The sequence below is a fragment of the Lynx rufus genome, unplaced genomic scaffold (genome assembly GCF_022079265.1).
Source record: "Lynx rufus isolate CCGP_SWC_20201006 ecotype Redwood Valley unplaced genomic scaffold, mLynRuf1.p SCAF_3, whole genome shotgun sequence".
Lineage (NCBI taxonomy): Eukaryota > Metazoa > Chordata > Mammalia > Carnivora > Felidae > Lynx > Lynx rufus.
The window spans coordinates 41,823,407-41,840,860 of record NW_025814845.1 but is presented as its reverse complement, the minus strand read 5'-3'; the positions used below and the strand labels follow the sequence as shown (position 1 = coordinate 41,840,860).

At 33.7% G+C, this 17,454-nt stretch overlaps 1 protein-coding gene across 5 annotated transcripts in view; it reads right to left on the bottom strand.

Moving 5' to 3' along the window:
- EXOC1 (exocyst complex component 1) overlaps positions 1 to 17,454 on the bottom strand; it is a 61,833-nt gene that overhangs the window by 22,359 nt on the left and 22,020 nt on the right. For all 5 annotated transcript variants that reach the window (XM_047091124.1, XM_047091121.1, XM_047091120.1 and 2 more), the window contains 4 exons: positions 17,125 to 17,257; positions 16,153 to 16,262; positions 8,151 to 8,300; positions 2,495 to 2,600 (listed from right to left, as the gene is read on the bottom strand). In XM_047091124.1, coding sequence (XP_046947080.1) covers positions 2,495 to 2,600; positions 8,151 to 8,300; positions 16,153 to 16,262; positions 17,125 to 17,257 — 499 coding nt within the window. The remainder of the gene's footprint in view (positions 1 to 2,494; positions 2,601 to 8,150; positions 8,301 to 16,152; positions 16,263 to 17,124; positions 17,258 to 17,454) is intronic.

Here is a 17,454-nt window from a genome sequence, read left to right as displayed (position 1 = left end):
AAAAACTAGTAATTTAAAAAATAATTACTAAATTTCCTTTGCCTGCCATTGCATTAAGTACATTTGTAGAATACAAAGGGGAGAAAACGCCACCAAAATATCATTCTTGGGGGAAAATTCCATGCGTCTGAGTTTTATCAAAGTAAACCTATTAATCAAAAAAGGCAATGACCTACATAAAAACCTATCACAAAGAAAAGATATTTACTGGTATTTTAACATTATTCTGAATTATTTGAACTAAAGTGATGTTAAAGTTGAGTTAAGAGTGGTTCAAAGAGTATTCCCCTGAATCTTTATGACTATATTGACTATACCTTTCCTTTTGTAAAGTACGTTCAGTCTTTCTATTCTGACCCAGCAGTTTCAGAATAAGTAAAAAACAAAAATACTTAAATTTTATTTATAATTACTTTTGATTCATGTAAAAGTTATCTTTCCCAAACTACAGGTTTCTATTTTAATTATAATTACTATGAAAAATTGATTTAAACTGGGGCGCCTGGGTGGCTTAGTCGGTTAAGTGTCCGACTTCGGCTCGGGTCATGGTCTCACGATCCATGAATTCGAGCCCTGCGTCAGGCTCTGTGCTGACAGCTCGGAGCCTGGAGCCCGTTTCAGATTCTGTGTCTCTCTCTCTCTCTCTCTGCCCCTCCCCTGTTCATGCTCTGTCTCTCGCTGTCTCAAAAATAAATAAACGTTAAAAAAAAATTTAAAAAAAAATTGATTTAAACATAATTTGAATCATTGAAAGGCACTTTAAAAAATTTCATTCTACCTTATTTAGAATTTCTTAAGTCATCTGTATTTAACTTGTCCTCTGAATTGTTTATTATTTAGTTTATTTTCTCTTGTAGCTAATGATATCAAAATCACTGAAACTAATTTTCTGGTACCATCAACCATCACAAATTACTCTCCTGTTATAATTTGATACATAAGAAGAGATATAATTGTAATGATGTTTTAAAATTATAAAAGTGCCTTCTAAACTTCTAATTTAAAAATATTTTAAACAAGATAATTTAAGAACTTCTTAGGAGTAAAAAAAAATTAATTTTCAAGTTAATGCAATGAAACCATTAAGATACTATTATACTTGATTTAAATTATATTTTTATTATGTCATTTATTTCAGTGTGAATCTTAGGCTTTATAAACTATTATGATACTGGGATTAATGACCTCCTAAAGAGATAATTTTAGAAAGATTTCCCTTTTGCCTCCTGTTTTCATATAACTGTAGAAGAATTCTCTCAAAATAAAATGGTTCACTAACAAGTGGTGACAAATATACTAAATGAAAACATTAAACATGTAACTGAATTAATATGCTGCTTACTAAAAAAAAAAGCATAACATATCCACAGTGAAACATTAACAAGGATATAAACACACTGCTGTTTAAGAACAATTAACCTTTAGGATGAGTTAGCATTTCTGTTTCCAAAAGCCTATTGTCCCAAGATTCTCATCAGTATCTTTACCTAAGTATAACATATTTGTACACAGATTGAAAACATTTCAAAAGTCTGGACTAGTATAATCGATATATTAGTGTTAAAAACAACAACAACAATGAATTACCAGATAATTACCCACTAAAGACAGTCTTCTCTGTCCTAAAGAAAAGAATGGAAAGATGTGCTATCAATTTCAATCCTGTCTCCTGTTTACCAGAAGTTGCTTAGGGCATAGGCTCCTTTCAACAAGCAAATGCTAAACTCATTATTCTAAAGGGGAACTATGCAGACACACTGAGTACACATTGTAGCCATTTAAGGCCAGGTTTTGACTTGAATAGGCACAGAACTCCATCCAAAAGGAACTCCAGAGATGGGTACATGCAAGAGCAGAATGTGGCCTCAGCAAATCACCTTCCTTGTAACTTGATACTTTCACTGGTTATCCTTTCAAACATGTTTCTGTCGACTTAACATATTTAGAAGCAACAAAAAACAACATGCTTGAGAAATATCTCTTTGGGAAAATAAGGTATAACCACAGGAGAAATTTGAGTGAAGGTTTTATAGCCCCTTGATGGGGGAGAAAACAAACTTTCTTTTTGATTCAAAATAGCCAGTGAGAAGTAAGAAGCCAGGAATCACTTTCATTTCCCTGTAAAGAGCAATGACTTAGAGATCAATGATTTGCCCCAACTGTTACAAAAGGTCTTTTAGGAAGAAACTGAACTCTCAACGTGTGTCTCTTAGCCTCCTACTTTCTCTACCAGATCACACTTCATTTTCTGGTCAACTGCTATCTATGAATAGAAGCTTTCATTTATGGCATGAATACACAATTGCTGTCAAAGTCATATACTACAGAATTTTAGTAAAAACCATATTTACAGATATAAATATTTGTTCTGTGAAATATCTATAAATCAAAACAACACATTAGACTTACTTTTTCGTCAATTCTACTATATCTTCTTTCACTATGCTCAAAAAGTCTTATAATTATTTGTCATAAATAAAACACTTTAGCTTACCAAACTTCTTGCTTTCTTTAGTTGTGCCAGTCATCTTGATCTTTGCAACTTCAAAGAAATCTTTAATTTCTCTCTCATACAGTCGTGATAAATAATCCATGTAATTCTTAAAATAAAAGTAACAGGTACTTCTTATTAAAAAAAATATATGTATATATACATACATAATTAATTTAATTATAAATTAAAATATTTATAAATAATTTTAATTATAATAATTATAATAAATTATAAATTATAAAAATTATAAGTATAAATTAAATATAACTAATTTAATTCTAATTAGCACGTTATAGTTTTCACAAAAAATTTATTTTTTAAAAACAAATTTGATTTATTCTAGCTCAAATGGAAACATCTATAATTTAGCATTCAAACTCATTTCTTCATCATATCTGCTTATTAGGATATAAGAATATTTTAGGCTTTCAGGAAGGATTCTTCAACAGTGGGAGACCATATATTTTCCAAGTCCTAAATTAAATGCATATACAGTGGACTAAATTTAAATAAATCCATGGCAGAAAATCTATACTTGGCTATTCTTTTAAATTTATCAGGGAATCTAAGCTTCAGCTTCCTTTATTATTTCAAATTAATACATTCAGTTTTAGAGTAGGTTTACATTGCTTATAAAATATTACAAGCTTATATTATCCTTATAAAATAGTATTTGGGTGAAACATAGTATATAGATCCTGCTTTTTTCAATTTGTAGGCCATATATATTTCTCACATAGTCTCTGCACTAAAACTTAGTCAAACGGGCAAGTCTTTCCCATGATCTTTGCATAAATTTAAAAACAAATGTAAACTGGGGCACCTGGGTGGCTCTGTCGGTTAAGTGTCCAACTCTTGATTTCAGGTCATGATCCCAGCATCACAGGATCAAGCCCCACATCAGCTCTGTATTGCTGAGCATGGAGCCTGCCTGAGATTCTCTCTCTCCCTCTCCTCTGCCCATGCTTGCTCTCTCTCTCTCAAATAAATAAATAAAGCTTTAAAAAATAAAAAAAAAATTAAAAATGTAAATTAAAATATACCTAAAATTAATTCCTATTTCATTGGGCTGTCACACTTTTTCAATGTCTCATTTTTTTCAATTTTAAATTCTCATAAAAATTCTCATAAAAAAATTCTCATAAAATTAAAATATACCTAAAATTAATTCCTATTTCATTGGGCTGTCACACTTTTTCAATGTCTCATTTTTTTCAATTTTAAATTCTCATAAAAATCTTGATCACTGCAAATCAGTAAATAGTTGACAAATGGGAAATTAGTTTCACACAATTTGTAAAATCTTCATCAGTGGCTTCTACTTAAATAACTCAACATAACAGACTGCATTCCAATATCCAAATTGCTTAAAGTACACATTACTACCCAAGCAATTTAAACAATTTCAAAACAGCTCCTCTGGTATCTAGAAAATAGTGACAAGAACAGACTATTGAAAATCATCCCCTTTCCCAATGCAACTCTAATGACTTGATACCTTTTTTCCAAGTATGTAACAGAACTCATTGGTGGGAAAGGCCACAGACAGGTGTGACCATCAGTTCATTCATTTACCAAATTCTGAAGGAAGTCTCTCGTGAGGTGCCTCTTAGCACCTTGTATATAGCACCTTAAATTTAACTGTCATGAGTTTAAATACTGTTGTCTCAGGCAGTCTCTTCAACTTTATGTTGTGCTGGCTGTAGTCTTACAGAGGTCTCTATATTTTACCTTCTCTTTACACCAAAAGGTAAATTCCACAAATGTAGAATGGAGGTTGAGAGAAGATGTCTGAGAATCTTCAAGACTGACTGTGAACCTCAGGAGATTATTAGGAGAGCAGAGCTCATTTCCTACCCAAGCATGGATAGACCATCTCTAATATTAATCACCCCACATGAATAACTCAGAGCCACAGATAGGGGCCAGAGTTCTGGGGAGGAAGGAATCCGAGCAGCTGAGATAGTTTCCATAAGCTCTAATTATGTATACCAAAAATCAGGGCTTTCCTTAGACTCAGTCATAAGTAGAGCTGGGGCAGTGCCTTGTGATTCTTATCCCTTAAGAATGTGAAACAGGCTTTTTTTGTTCCTGCCAAAAAGTGTGAGCTGCGGACACCCAACCAAGTGCAAACAGTATCTGGATTTAATTATTATTTCTTATTAAAGAAGCACTGGTTTGTCTGTTTCCTTCTTTCTCTCCTTCTTTCATTCCTCTCTTCCTTCTTCCTTTTTAATAAAATCCTGGTTGTGATAACCCTTCAGCAACCAAATTAGATTATGAGGTAAAATACAGTCTGTCAAAAGTTCAAACCACAGGATCAAATAACATTCCTGGGAAATAAGTCAATTTCATTTAAAAAAGCTCATTAATATTGTCAATCAAAAATATACTGTGAGGAGAGAATGACTCCATAAATCATTGCCAGGTTGGCTATTGTCTTGTTTCTTCATTTAAATTACATTCATGAATACTACATTATATATAAAGATAGGGCAATAATACTCACTGAGAACACAATTAGGCAAAAAGCTTATTGATTACTTTACTTATTTGAATATTGACTAGGGGACAAAGCACTTGTTGGCACAAAACTCTTAAGGAGATATAATAATGTTTAATTATTCAAAATATTAATCCTCCTAAAACTTCAAAAGGCAAAGAATTCCAGTACTGTAAATACTTTTCTTTAAGATATCTCCAAATCAGAATTCTGTTGAATGAAAACAAAACAAAACAAAATATAACACAACAGTAGAGTTGCAGAACACTTAAAAGACTAATTCTGAGGAACAAAAATAATCTTACCTAAAATAGCTAGCCAGATAAGATGTACATACATACCTTAGAATATTCATAGTCTCTTTGAAAAGCATTTTTAAAACTATAGTTTAAAAGTATTATTTTTTTTTTTTTACCAAGGTTTATGTCCCCTTTCTTATGATCTCAGTTTAGAAGGGGAGTCAGATCTTACTTTAAATGAGCAAAGGCACTTTGAAGAGAAAATACATAAAGACTGATTTACAAGAATGTCCTATTGCCAAATGTGTTCATACTGATATACTGGTAGGACTGTACCAACTGCTTTTTTCTTATCATCATAGTTCTCATAAATTTCTACCTACTCCACTGCCTTCTCACAAAGCATGAACCTGAGACTAGAGGAAGCTGTAATAATTATTTCAGTAAGTAGGAAGATAAAATGGGTTCGTGTATAAATATTAATTTCCTAAGAAAGAATAATCTTCATTATAAAACACTCTAAAAGAGAGCACCACTTTTTGAATAAAACTAGGAAAAATTTCTGCAAGCAAAACTAGCAAAAATAAGATGATTTTGCTAGCTAACTTCTGTTAGGAAATGTTTGGTCGTAAGCACATGGGTTGAGGGGAAGAGACTTTATATGAACAATCTCAATATTTTTGTTTTCACTTCAAGAAACAACACATTACTCTTTCCAACTCAAGAACATCTTTTAAGGTCATGTTGTCCACATAATTAAATTATTACTAACTATTAAAATAGCTTCTACCTTAAATTTATTGTCTTGAACTCCAAATTCATAAAAACATATAGATAAAATATTTTACTTGTTTTTCAAGGTATTTTTAGAATTTTAGGTAAACTGCTATTATATCTGACATATAAATATGGCTATTTATATATTTGAATTAGGTAGCAATTTTTTAGCTCCCTAAGTCACATGGTTAATTTCAATACTAAAGGTCACAGCAGAAATGCCAGAAAAGTATTGTATCCATGGCTTCCTGCCACAATGGCCATTTATTAAAGTTAAATTAGATCATGTATTTCTACTGCTCAAAGCCCACCCAAACTCCCTCCCCCATCTCCTGCATAGTAAAAGCCAAATCCTTACCAATGTACACAGTCCCTTCCTGATCTGTCCCATCTGTCCCACCCTGCTTTACCTCTCTCCATTCTTCTTCTAAGGTCCTGTCTCTGGCCCTTTGTACTCCAACTATACTGGCCTCCTCATTGCTCCTCCAGTATATCAGGCATGCTCTTACCATAGGATACCTGTACTGTGCCTGGAAAGCCTTCCTCAAGAAACTCCCACTGTTCACCCCTGCTTATTTTTTTTTAAGAGTTTTAAAATAATCTCTACACCCAACATGGGGCTTGAACAACCCTGAGATCAATAGTCTCATGCTGTACTGACTGAGACAGCCAGGTGCCAGGCGCCCCTCACCCTTGCTTTTTTTTTTTTTTTTAATTAAAAAAAAAAAAATTTTTTTTTTAAGTAGGCTCCATGCCTAGCGTCAAGCCCAATGTGGGGTTGAACTCATGAACCTGACATCAAGACATGAGCTGACATCAAGAGTCAGACGCCTAATTGACTGAGCCACCCAGGTGCCACTCACCCCTGCTTATTTTTAAAATCTATGCTCAAATATCACCTTCTCGATGCCTTATTTAAAACTACACCTGCCCCAGTCCCGGCATTCCCTGCTTTATTTTCTCCAGAACATTCAATGGTACCTTCTAATATACAACTAGCTTTTTTGCCAGTCTTTCTCCACCACAACATGCGCTATGAGAAGGCAAACATTTGCCTGGTTCCTTCAGTGCTGTATCTCTAGCACTTACTTAACAAAAAAGCAGGTGCTCAATTCATATATGAATGAAGTGACTCATCTTCTCCAACTGCTGATGTTAATAGTATTGTTCTCTTAGTTTCCAAACCTAGAAAAGTTTGGCATCATCCTGTTTCTTCCAACCTTGGAGTCTTTCTTTTGGTTTATATTCTCTATTCCTACCACTATCTTCCTGATTTGGATTTCATCTGAATTATTACATTATGTTCTTAATTAATTTGCCTCACCTAGTCTTTCCCCATGTATGAAGAATGCTGTTAGGTCTTACGTCTCATGGCTTATCTTTTTCAACATAATTTCTCTCTGCCCCAGAATATGAAATTTCTACTTCAGATGGGCTTGCATCCTCATTGCCCTAAAAAAGTCCTATTTTCCCACCTTTGTCTGCATGCTCCCCATCCCTGGAATGCCCTTCCTCTTTTTTTTGGTTTATCTAATTCCACTCACTATTTAAAAACTCAATTCAAATCCAATATCTGCCGTGAAGTTTTCCTCCATGGCTTTAGGACACGGATTTCTCTTCTCTAAACTCATTTTCAGTTTGGCACTTAATTTTTTGCTGATTGTTTTAAGTATAATTGCTCTTCCCAGTCAGATACAAGGTTCTTCAGAAGTAGGGCTTGCTTGTTAGGCCCTGTGTGCCTGGAATAGTGATACGCTTGCTTCATAAAGAGGCAACCTGCACTTGCTTAATCAAACACATTATCAACTCCTAGAGGGCAATGCCACACTTAGACATCTTCATATTCTCTATATTGCATATAAAGAAACTCAGGAAATAATTACTGTATTTAACTAAACTGAAATTTAAGGCCACAGTACCACATACTACTATATTAAACTGGAGTTAGAAATTTAGCTCTTCTTTACCCAAGAAATGAAATAAATGTTCTGCCTCGTCAAATGAGCACTCAGAAATTCAATTATTTTCTGTTTCATGACTAATACTTCAAATGTCACGTGGGGAGCTGAATACATGACCTCTTGATTCTAGAAGATTATGCTCCCTACTCGGTGAGTAATTGATATCAAATTCATACCTTCGTTAGTCCCTCATATTTTCCATAATCTGTACTCTTCAGCCACTCCATCAACTTGGCGTATCGAAGCAAGTCTCTATGAAATGGATGATGATTGGGTAAAGCCAGTTCAACAGAGTGCTGAGCAAGAGTTGAACTCTGATCATGACCCTAGAGTGAGTAAATAAGTAAATAAATATATTGGCAGTACAAAGAAACATGTTGTAATTGAAAATTCTAAAAAATGACCAAATGTAGCCAAAGAAAAGCAAAGGAAGATAGGAAGCAAGATAAAAACCAAGTACTTACTTGTCTTTTATTATCATCCTGTGTAAGCTTACTGAACACTATCACCATAAATAGTCATAAACATGCAAGAATGGCACTCTGATAAACTACTCATGTTATCTTCTAAAGAATTGAAAATAAATGTTTTAATCAAGCTCTTCTCTCCCATACCATCTCATTTTACAATTTGCCAAGCAAATAAACTTCACAATACAACTGTATTGAGAAACACAATAAATAGGGAAGTCATTCAAAACAAATTGTCAGCATCTATGGTATTTCTATTAGAAATATACAGTACTAAAAACAGTAGTTAAAACATAGAGGATACAGAATTTTAGAACTAGGAAGCACCACAGATGATGATATCCTAGGCTTTCCTGGATAATCCTTAATAATAGTATAATTTTAATCTTTCTAGTAATTAAATAAATACACCATGATTTTATTTTAAGACCTTGACAACCCTTTTATGTAAATAAATTAGTAAGCTATCAAACAGTCTTAGATGATGCATCCTGACTTTGTTTTGAAAAATACAGACCTGGAAGATCATCAGATCCAACAGCCTTATTTTCTAGAAGAGGAAATTGAAACTTAAAGAGTTACGTGATTTGCTCAGGTCGCAAGGAAGGAAAGCAAGAATTGGAACCTTAGTCATGTGAGTCTCACTTCCATTTTCTTTTAAAAACATATCTAAAAAATCATTTTAAGCAGACTCAAAAATTGCAAATGCCGATTATTTACTGGTATCTAAAATATAAAACAAAACAATAAAATCTCTCCAGCCCTCTTTTGAAACAATCTAGCTCTCTTTCTCTATTATTGGATCAATATTTGTCATGGACTTCAAAGCCAGGGTCTAAGAGATGGAGAGCTGAAAGATTAAAGGAGTTGATTCCCCTTGAAAATATTAGTTCCCAAGAATAAGGAAAGGGGAAAAAAAGACAGATTTATTTGACATCATTCTGACTTGATCTAATTTGCCTTGTCAGAAGTTATTTGTTATCATTCTGTTAAAATGACACAGTGACTGAGTTCTGGGATTGGTTAATTCATTTCCTAGTAAAGTTACCTAAACCCAATTATGTGTGTTTTATACTAGCTGACATAAACTGGCTGAATTTAAATTCTTTTAAAAGAGATTTCTTCTATCTAATTTATTTCCTTTACTATATACATAAAATAAGAACTTAGTGGTTATGGACTTTTTAAAACAACTTCTTTTAAATACACAGTATCCAGAAAAAATTCCCGGATGAGGGAAACAAAGAATTCTCTAGTAATTGAGAAGCACCTTTAGAATAAGAAAGATAGGAGTATAAGACACATCAATAAAATATCATTATCTGAGTTCCTTCTTCATTAAAGCTTTCAAATCAGTCTGTTGGAGAATTTTCTTCTTGTGAGATTATATCCCCAACTTAAAATGGAAATAAATATAAGGACACATTATATAGAAATTACATATAAAACTACATAGAACAATCAATATATTTCTTTAAAAATTTTTTTAATGTTTATTTTTGAGAGAGAGAGAGGGAGAATGTGAGTGGGGGAAGGACAGAGACTGAGGGAGACACAGAATCCAAAGCAGGCTCCAGGCTCCGAGCTGTAAGCACAGTGCCTGATGCGGGGCTGGAACTCACCAACTGTGAGATCATGACCTGAGCGGAAGTTGGCTGCTTAACCAACTGAGCCACCCAGGTGCCCCTATGTATTTCTAAGATTAATCTTATTGATATCTACCTTAGGAAATTTGACCAGAGATAGCAGAAAAGTTAATCAGAAAACTAGATGACCAATTCAAAATAAGAACCAGAAAGGGTGAGACAATACAAGTTCACAGCTATCACAGACATTATATACAAGGTATACTGTGTATATAGGTCCACGATCCCTTTCTGTAATTCTAAAATACAAAAAGCTTGGAAAACTCAGTGTAAATTTGGTGTCAAATCTATTTTGATGGCAAAACCTGACCTGAACTGACATGAGGCTGTTTATACTGTTTAGAATAACTATTCATATTTTTTGGTGTTGGACTATTGTGTCCCTAATCACAGAGCCCAGCTCCAGACCCTCCTGGAGTGGTTATGTAATATACAGTATATATACTATATTACTTTCCTAAAATCTGAAAAATTCTAAAAAGACAGCTGACCCCAATAGTTTTGGATAAGGGATCATGGACCTGTGTGAACATTCTTTTTTGAATGGCTGACTGAATATAAAACAATCACATTTTCCAAAAGAATCATTGTGGACTAAGAGCTACAGTGTTGAAAAATGGAACTATTCTATATATTTGGAATGCCTGGTCATCTACATGTTTTCTGTGAAGTAAAGACTTAACAATAAATATGAACAAAATTAATAATATTAAATAAAATATACAGTTATTATCACTGGACTATACTTCATCTCTCATCACAGTTGCCATAGGTTTATTTTTAAAATTCTTTATTAATAACAATATTAGACATCTCTTATCATCCAAAACAATCTTTTTCATTAATTTTTCTCAGTGATTCAAGACTCAAAATTATTGTTTTTGTTTAAAAAAAATTTTTTTTAGTTTATTTTATTTTGAGACAGTATGAGTCTGGGAGGGACAAAGACAAAGGGAGAGAAAGAGAATCCCAAGCATCCCAAGCAGGGTCCCTGCTGTCAGCGCAGCACCCAAGATAGGGCTTGAATTCATGAAACCATAAGATCATGACCTGAGCTGAAACCAAGAGTCAGAGACTTAACTGACTGAGCCACCAAGATGCCCCCAAACCATTGTTTACGTTCTCCTAAAACTGTTCACTTAGGCTATTACATGTTACATTATATTATCTAATCTAGAGTCAGGAAAAGTTCTTCAATTAAAAACCTTCTCCTCCCTGGGGCGCCTGGGTGGCTCAGTCAGTTAAGCATCCGTCTTTGGCCCAGGTCATGATCTTGTGGTTCATGGGTTTGAGCCCCATGTCAGGCTCAGTGATGACAGCTCAAAGCCTGGAGCCTGCTTCAGATTCTGTGTCTCCCTCTGTCTCTGCCCATCCCCACTCACCCTCAGTCTCTCTCTCAAAACTAAACATTAAAAAATATTTTTAAAAACCTTCCCCTCCCCTAAAAATGGAGAATTATTAATGTCTGTAGAGGATTTTACAGTTTACAAAGCTCTTTCACATATTACTATTCAAAGCTTTCTTTTGCAAACAGCATTTTAAGATCACCATCACCTGAAAATTTCCCTTCTACTATGAAGACAACATCATTACCTTCAAACTATTACTATTAAGATAGATTAAATGTGATTAGTGCTAATGGAAGATTTAACTTTAGAGAAAATCGTTCTAAAATAACTACAGAAAATAGGTAAATTAAAATTTTAAACTGTTCAATCAGTAATACAGGTAACTGTCACTTCTAGAACTCTCATGTGTGCACCACTTTATTCTTAAAAAAAAAAAAAAAACGAATGGGAGGTAGGGAGGCTCTGCTTTGCCCTATGGTTTTAGTGGTGCAGCAATTTGGATATTCCCATACAAATAAACCAGTGATTTATTTCTTAAAATATATAAATAAAAATACAATTTCAAACAAACAAAAAATATTCTTTATACAGTAAAAAATGAAGACAGTGTTAAAATTGCTTATTTTAAGTAATAATAAGTTAGTAACAATAACAATTTATTGAATGCCTGTCACCACGCTAGTTTCTATCCCTCTCTCTCTCCCTGTCTCTCTCTCTACATATATATACACAAATTCTGATGTTCATAATAACCTTGCAAAGTACTTTTCTCCTCATTTAAAAATACCAAAACTCTATTATAAACAAAATTTTAAAACAATATGGTAGGCTTTATCCAAACTAATCTAAGACAAACATATTTTCTAAAAACCTAGCGCATCATAAATTTTCATTAGTGTATATGTTACTGGAATTTGTGGCACAAAGAGGTTAATTAACTTGCCCAAGGTCAGCCCACTAGGAGGTAGCAAAGTCAGGGTTTTGAATATAGAAAGTTTGGCTCCACCGTCCTCCTCTTAACCACTTTACTATACTGATTTTCAAACAGAAATGATACACTCAAGTTAAGTGTTGAATAAATTTTCAAGATTTGGGAACTCTTTCTTTCTGTGTTATGGCATGTTTATTTCTGTTTTCTCAAAGAAAAAAAAATCTGAACAAAGTTCCAACAAATACCACAAAAACTGATCTTAAATAATCATAATTCTTTCTAAGCTTTTAACTATAGATCATTAACCCATGTTTAGAAAATTGAGAAGAAACATGTTTAAGGGAACAATTTTTGTGAAATGAATTGAATATTAGTGATATATTTTACAGGCTTTATTTTAGCATTATGATGTTTCTAGAAATACATGTTGGAAGAAAAATTCCCAAACTTAAGCATATAGCAAACCCCTTACAACTTCAGTTTTTCTGGTTGTACTTATAAAAATTTTTTTGAGTTTATTTATTTACTTTTAGAGAGGTGAGAGAGAGAGAGAGAGACGGAGAGAGAGAGAGAGCACAAGCGGGAGAGGGGCAGAGAGTAAGAAAGACAGAACCCCAAGCAGGCTCCACACTGTCAGTGCAGAGCCCAATGCAGGGCTCAAACTCACGAACTGTGAGATCATGATCTGAGCAGAGATCTGAGCCTAACCGACTGTGCCACCAGGAGCCTCTTTCCTGATTGTACTTTTAGTTCAGTGCATAATCATTTCTCACCCTATTGCAAAAGACAATGTACACAATTATGAGGTCTCTGTGGACCCAAAGGGGACAAAGAAGGGCAGAGAGCACTTATCCTTTCAAGCCAAATATTTCAAAAAACAACCAAAAGAATTTTTTAAAGGACATACATTTGATGCAACTATTTCCTCAATTTCACTAGCCTTAATTTGATTGCCTGTTTTTCAATATCAGAATCCTAATTAGTGTAACTGACCTAATTTGCTAGTTGAATATCTTAATACACAAATCCCTAGTAAATGTAAAAATTATGGGTAAGAGTCTATAATTTCAATGGAAGCTGAGTGTGTAAGATCTAGAAGAGCCAAAAGAATCTAGTTAGTTGTTAAAAATATGACTATATATGTGTATATAGTAAGAAGAGAATAACATTTCAAGTTTCATTAAAATACAGCCATGTGGATAGTACTAATACGAAAGCTGCATCACAGATAGAATCCTCTGGATCAATGATTCCCAGATGCGCAGATGCTTTTCACTGGCCTACAACACTAAGAAACAAAAGGATAGAAGAGAGTTTCTCATAAAGGGAAATGTATTCATTTTAGAAGTCTGAAATCATAGTCTTTTTTTTAGTGCCAAGATAAAAAGATAGTGGGTGTCAGGATTTCTTTTTAAAAGTATTTACTTGGTAAAATTAAAAATCGGTGACTTGATAAATCTCCAAATTTTATTTTTTTAAATTTTACTGATGCATGAATTTTAAAAAGACTGGAAATCAATGATTTTATATTACTGTCATGTGATCAACAGATTATTGTATTCTTCTGTACAGAAGTTACACATGTTGAATATATACACATTTGCCAAAAACTTCACTGCACAGACTCTGTTCAAGTGTTGTCTTATCCATGATGTCATATCTGACTAAATTCTCAGTAACCTCACTTTTGATTAAACCTTTAGCACACGTATATATACATATGTATATATACATATGTATATATACATATATATATACACACAGACACACACACATACACAAACTATGTATATGTAGTCATACAATTAGCAATTTAATATACGCATTGCTATAGAGCTTTAAGTACATTAGTCTTAATGACTCCTTATAAACATCTCGAGTTTAGGAGCCATTTCTTATTCTTACATGTGGACTTCAGCAAGTATTTAATAGGCACATAGTGAAAACCTGGTGATTGACAAAGAAATGTACTATAATATGGTAATCAAATTTTCCCAGTTAGTTTGTTCTACAACTAGGAATAGAGATACCCACTTCCCAACTCTTTTGCTAGGTGACCTGATGCACTGAATTCAACACACAGAAAGTCTCTTTTCTATATTTGGGACATCCTCCTCCACCACTTTCTTCAGCATATCCCAGGTTGTTGCAACATTCTGTTTTTTTCAACATGCATCACTCACATATAACAATACACATTAGATTTTCAGAACTGGAAGCATTCATATTAAACAAAGCCATTAGTTTATAAGGCAAGGAGGCAAAATCATAAATAACTGCATGTTACAACAAACAATTAAGGGTGTAGAAAGGACTACTGTTTACCTACTGGTATTTCCAATACCATCTACAAATGTGGATAACATCACTATCAACAATGTCATTTTTAAAAACTATGGAATTGTGCAGAAATAGGTATTGAAATACTAATGTAAGAAAAATGTCATTAGTATTTACTATGTGACTTCTGGATTTACTTTTTTCTTGATACTTTTCAGGTCAAATGAAACGTTAAGAAAGTCTTCCCCAATATTTCCCTCACATGCTTAGCTAGGAGGTCTTCCTTTATGTTTGCATATGTTACTGCTATGAGGACATTTACCCTACCTGAGTATATCTGTATCTCCCTTCCCTAGACTGTGAGCTACTCTGGGACAGGATTAGCCTCTCGTGTATCCCAAGTAGATGCCTGGTATGCATCCCAATCACCTGGTAAATGATTTCTAAATAAATGAAGGAGTGAATGAGTGAAAGAATGACAGGAAGAAAGGCAAGCAGAATGAGATTAAATGCCTTTTTGGCCAAAATAAACTTTTGACTATGGGACATGAAAAACCTGCTATAAATATGGTTAACAGGCAGCTTAAGTCAGTAAAGTTATAATCTATAAAGATTCTGCTGCTGTTAAGTTTAGCAAACTTTAGAGGTAAAAAAAAAAAAAAAAAGAATCAGAGAAGCTTGAGCCAAATTTGATGTACTCACAGGCACCGAAAGAAAGTAGGACCTGTTATAGAGTTGAAGGAGGGCCTGAGTAAACTAATTGGAAATAAAATATAGTAAATACAATTGTTTTAGAATACTGCAAAGTGAAAACAAAGTAAGAATACAATGTTTCAGACAGCATTTCTTGACAAACAAAATTTCTCTAATTTTTTTTTGTCTAATAACCCTAATAAGAGATGAAAAACATAAGAAACCTATTTTATTATGGCAGATTAAAATACCCTCTGTTCAAATCCCTTTAAGGTACTCTTAATATTATTAAAAGTAGTATTATTGCCACAACCTTAATTATAACCTCCTTTTTCATATAAAAATTAAATCAAATGGAATTTACAACTGAGCTATAGTCATTTTCCTCATATATATAAATACATAGAGCCAATGAAACATTTAAACTACCAAATCAAGTCCTGGTTCTCACCTCAAAATATTGAAAAATAAAATAGGCCAAGCAGTAAACATATAAGTTTGGACTTATTTTTATAAATAAGAACATTTAAATGTATATGTAACAAGTAAGCATTGTCATTTGATTTCTAGAATCAGAAAGTTTTAGCTGAAGGAACTAGACTGTCTACCTAAGGAGGCAGTTGAGGCCCAATGTACTTCTATGAGCAAATACTTAAAAGTCTTATTTAAAAATCTTAAATGAAATAAAACTGTGAAGGATTATACTGTGATCCCAATAAACACATTATATTTTTGTGGAAATTTAAGTTTAAGGTAATATATTAAGTAGCTACAGAAACATGCCAGTTTTAATAATAAAATAAAATTACCTGTTGAACAAAAACATTGTTGAGGTGACTGGCCAGTCTCCGGGCAAAATGCTCTCGCAAATCACTGAAACGCTGCTGTTGCTGTTTGACTGCCAGGAGCATGTCATGGCCTGAAATCACAATATTTCTTGACTGATTCAATGCGTAAAAAGATTTCTCTGATCTCCAATGAATACATTTTTTAAAAATTTTCTTAAAAATTTTTTTTTTTTATTTTAGAGAGAGAGAAAGAGAGACAGCTCAAGTGTGAGCTGGGGAGAGGGGCAGAGGGAAAGAGAGAGAATCTTAGGTAGGCTCCATGCTTGGTGCAGAGCCCGACGTGGGGCCTGATCTCATGACTCTGGAATCATGACATGAGCCCAAAGAGTGGGACGCTCAACCAACTGAGCCCCAGGTGCCCCATCAATGAACACATTTATAATAGTATCTGAATTGCAGTTTTGAAGAACCCAAAGTTTCATTGGTTTATTTGTATGCTTTATAAAGAAAAGTAAGCAAGAGAAAAAAATATAACACAGTGGTTCTCCAAGCATCATCGGGGAACTGTTGGAAATGTGGAATGTAGGGCTTTCCCCAAGACTTACTGAATCTGGGGGTGAGGCCTGGTAATATGTGTTTTAACAAGCCCTCTCCATGATTCTGAGGCAAACTGAAGTTTTGGAGCCACTGGTTTAGCAAAACCTCATGCTCTCTGGTCTAATCAAAGTATCTACTTTGTGCTAGCTTCTACAGACCGTACTAAAGAAAAATCATGGTGTTAACTAGAGTCCTTGATGGTCAGAGGAACTGAAATGAAAAAGTTTTTGGTACCAACAGAAACATATTTGGAAATAAGGGAAGCTTGTTTGAGGAGCTAATACTAAAGTCACCCTAAACTACTTGCCTCGTGTATTTCTTGTCAAAACTTTATACCAAGTTACAGGCTTAGTCTCAGATTCTTGGTCAGATTTTGTCATTTCTAATGAACATTACCTGGTCGAAGAGCTACATTCATGCACTGTAGAAGGGCATCTGCGGCATTGGTGCAGGCCTCAATGCCTCTGGAGGAAGCAAGATCTCCTTCCTGAAGGGCCTTTATATGACCTTTGGCCAAGTCCATGTGGTTCTGGAATATATATAAATATACCATCTGCACATGTAATTTTGGGAAATTTATAGGTAACATGCTATTCAATCCTATCATAAAGTCTTTGGAATTATTTTAAATCCTATTCTCATAGGGAAATTAGAACATTTTTACAAATGGGTTTTATATATTATCATTAGATTTTTTGTTTTGTTGGTGGTGGCAATCTACAAACA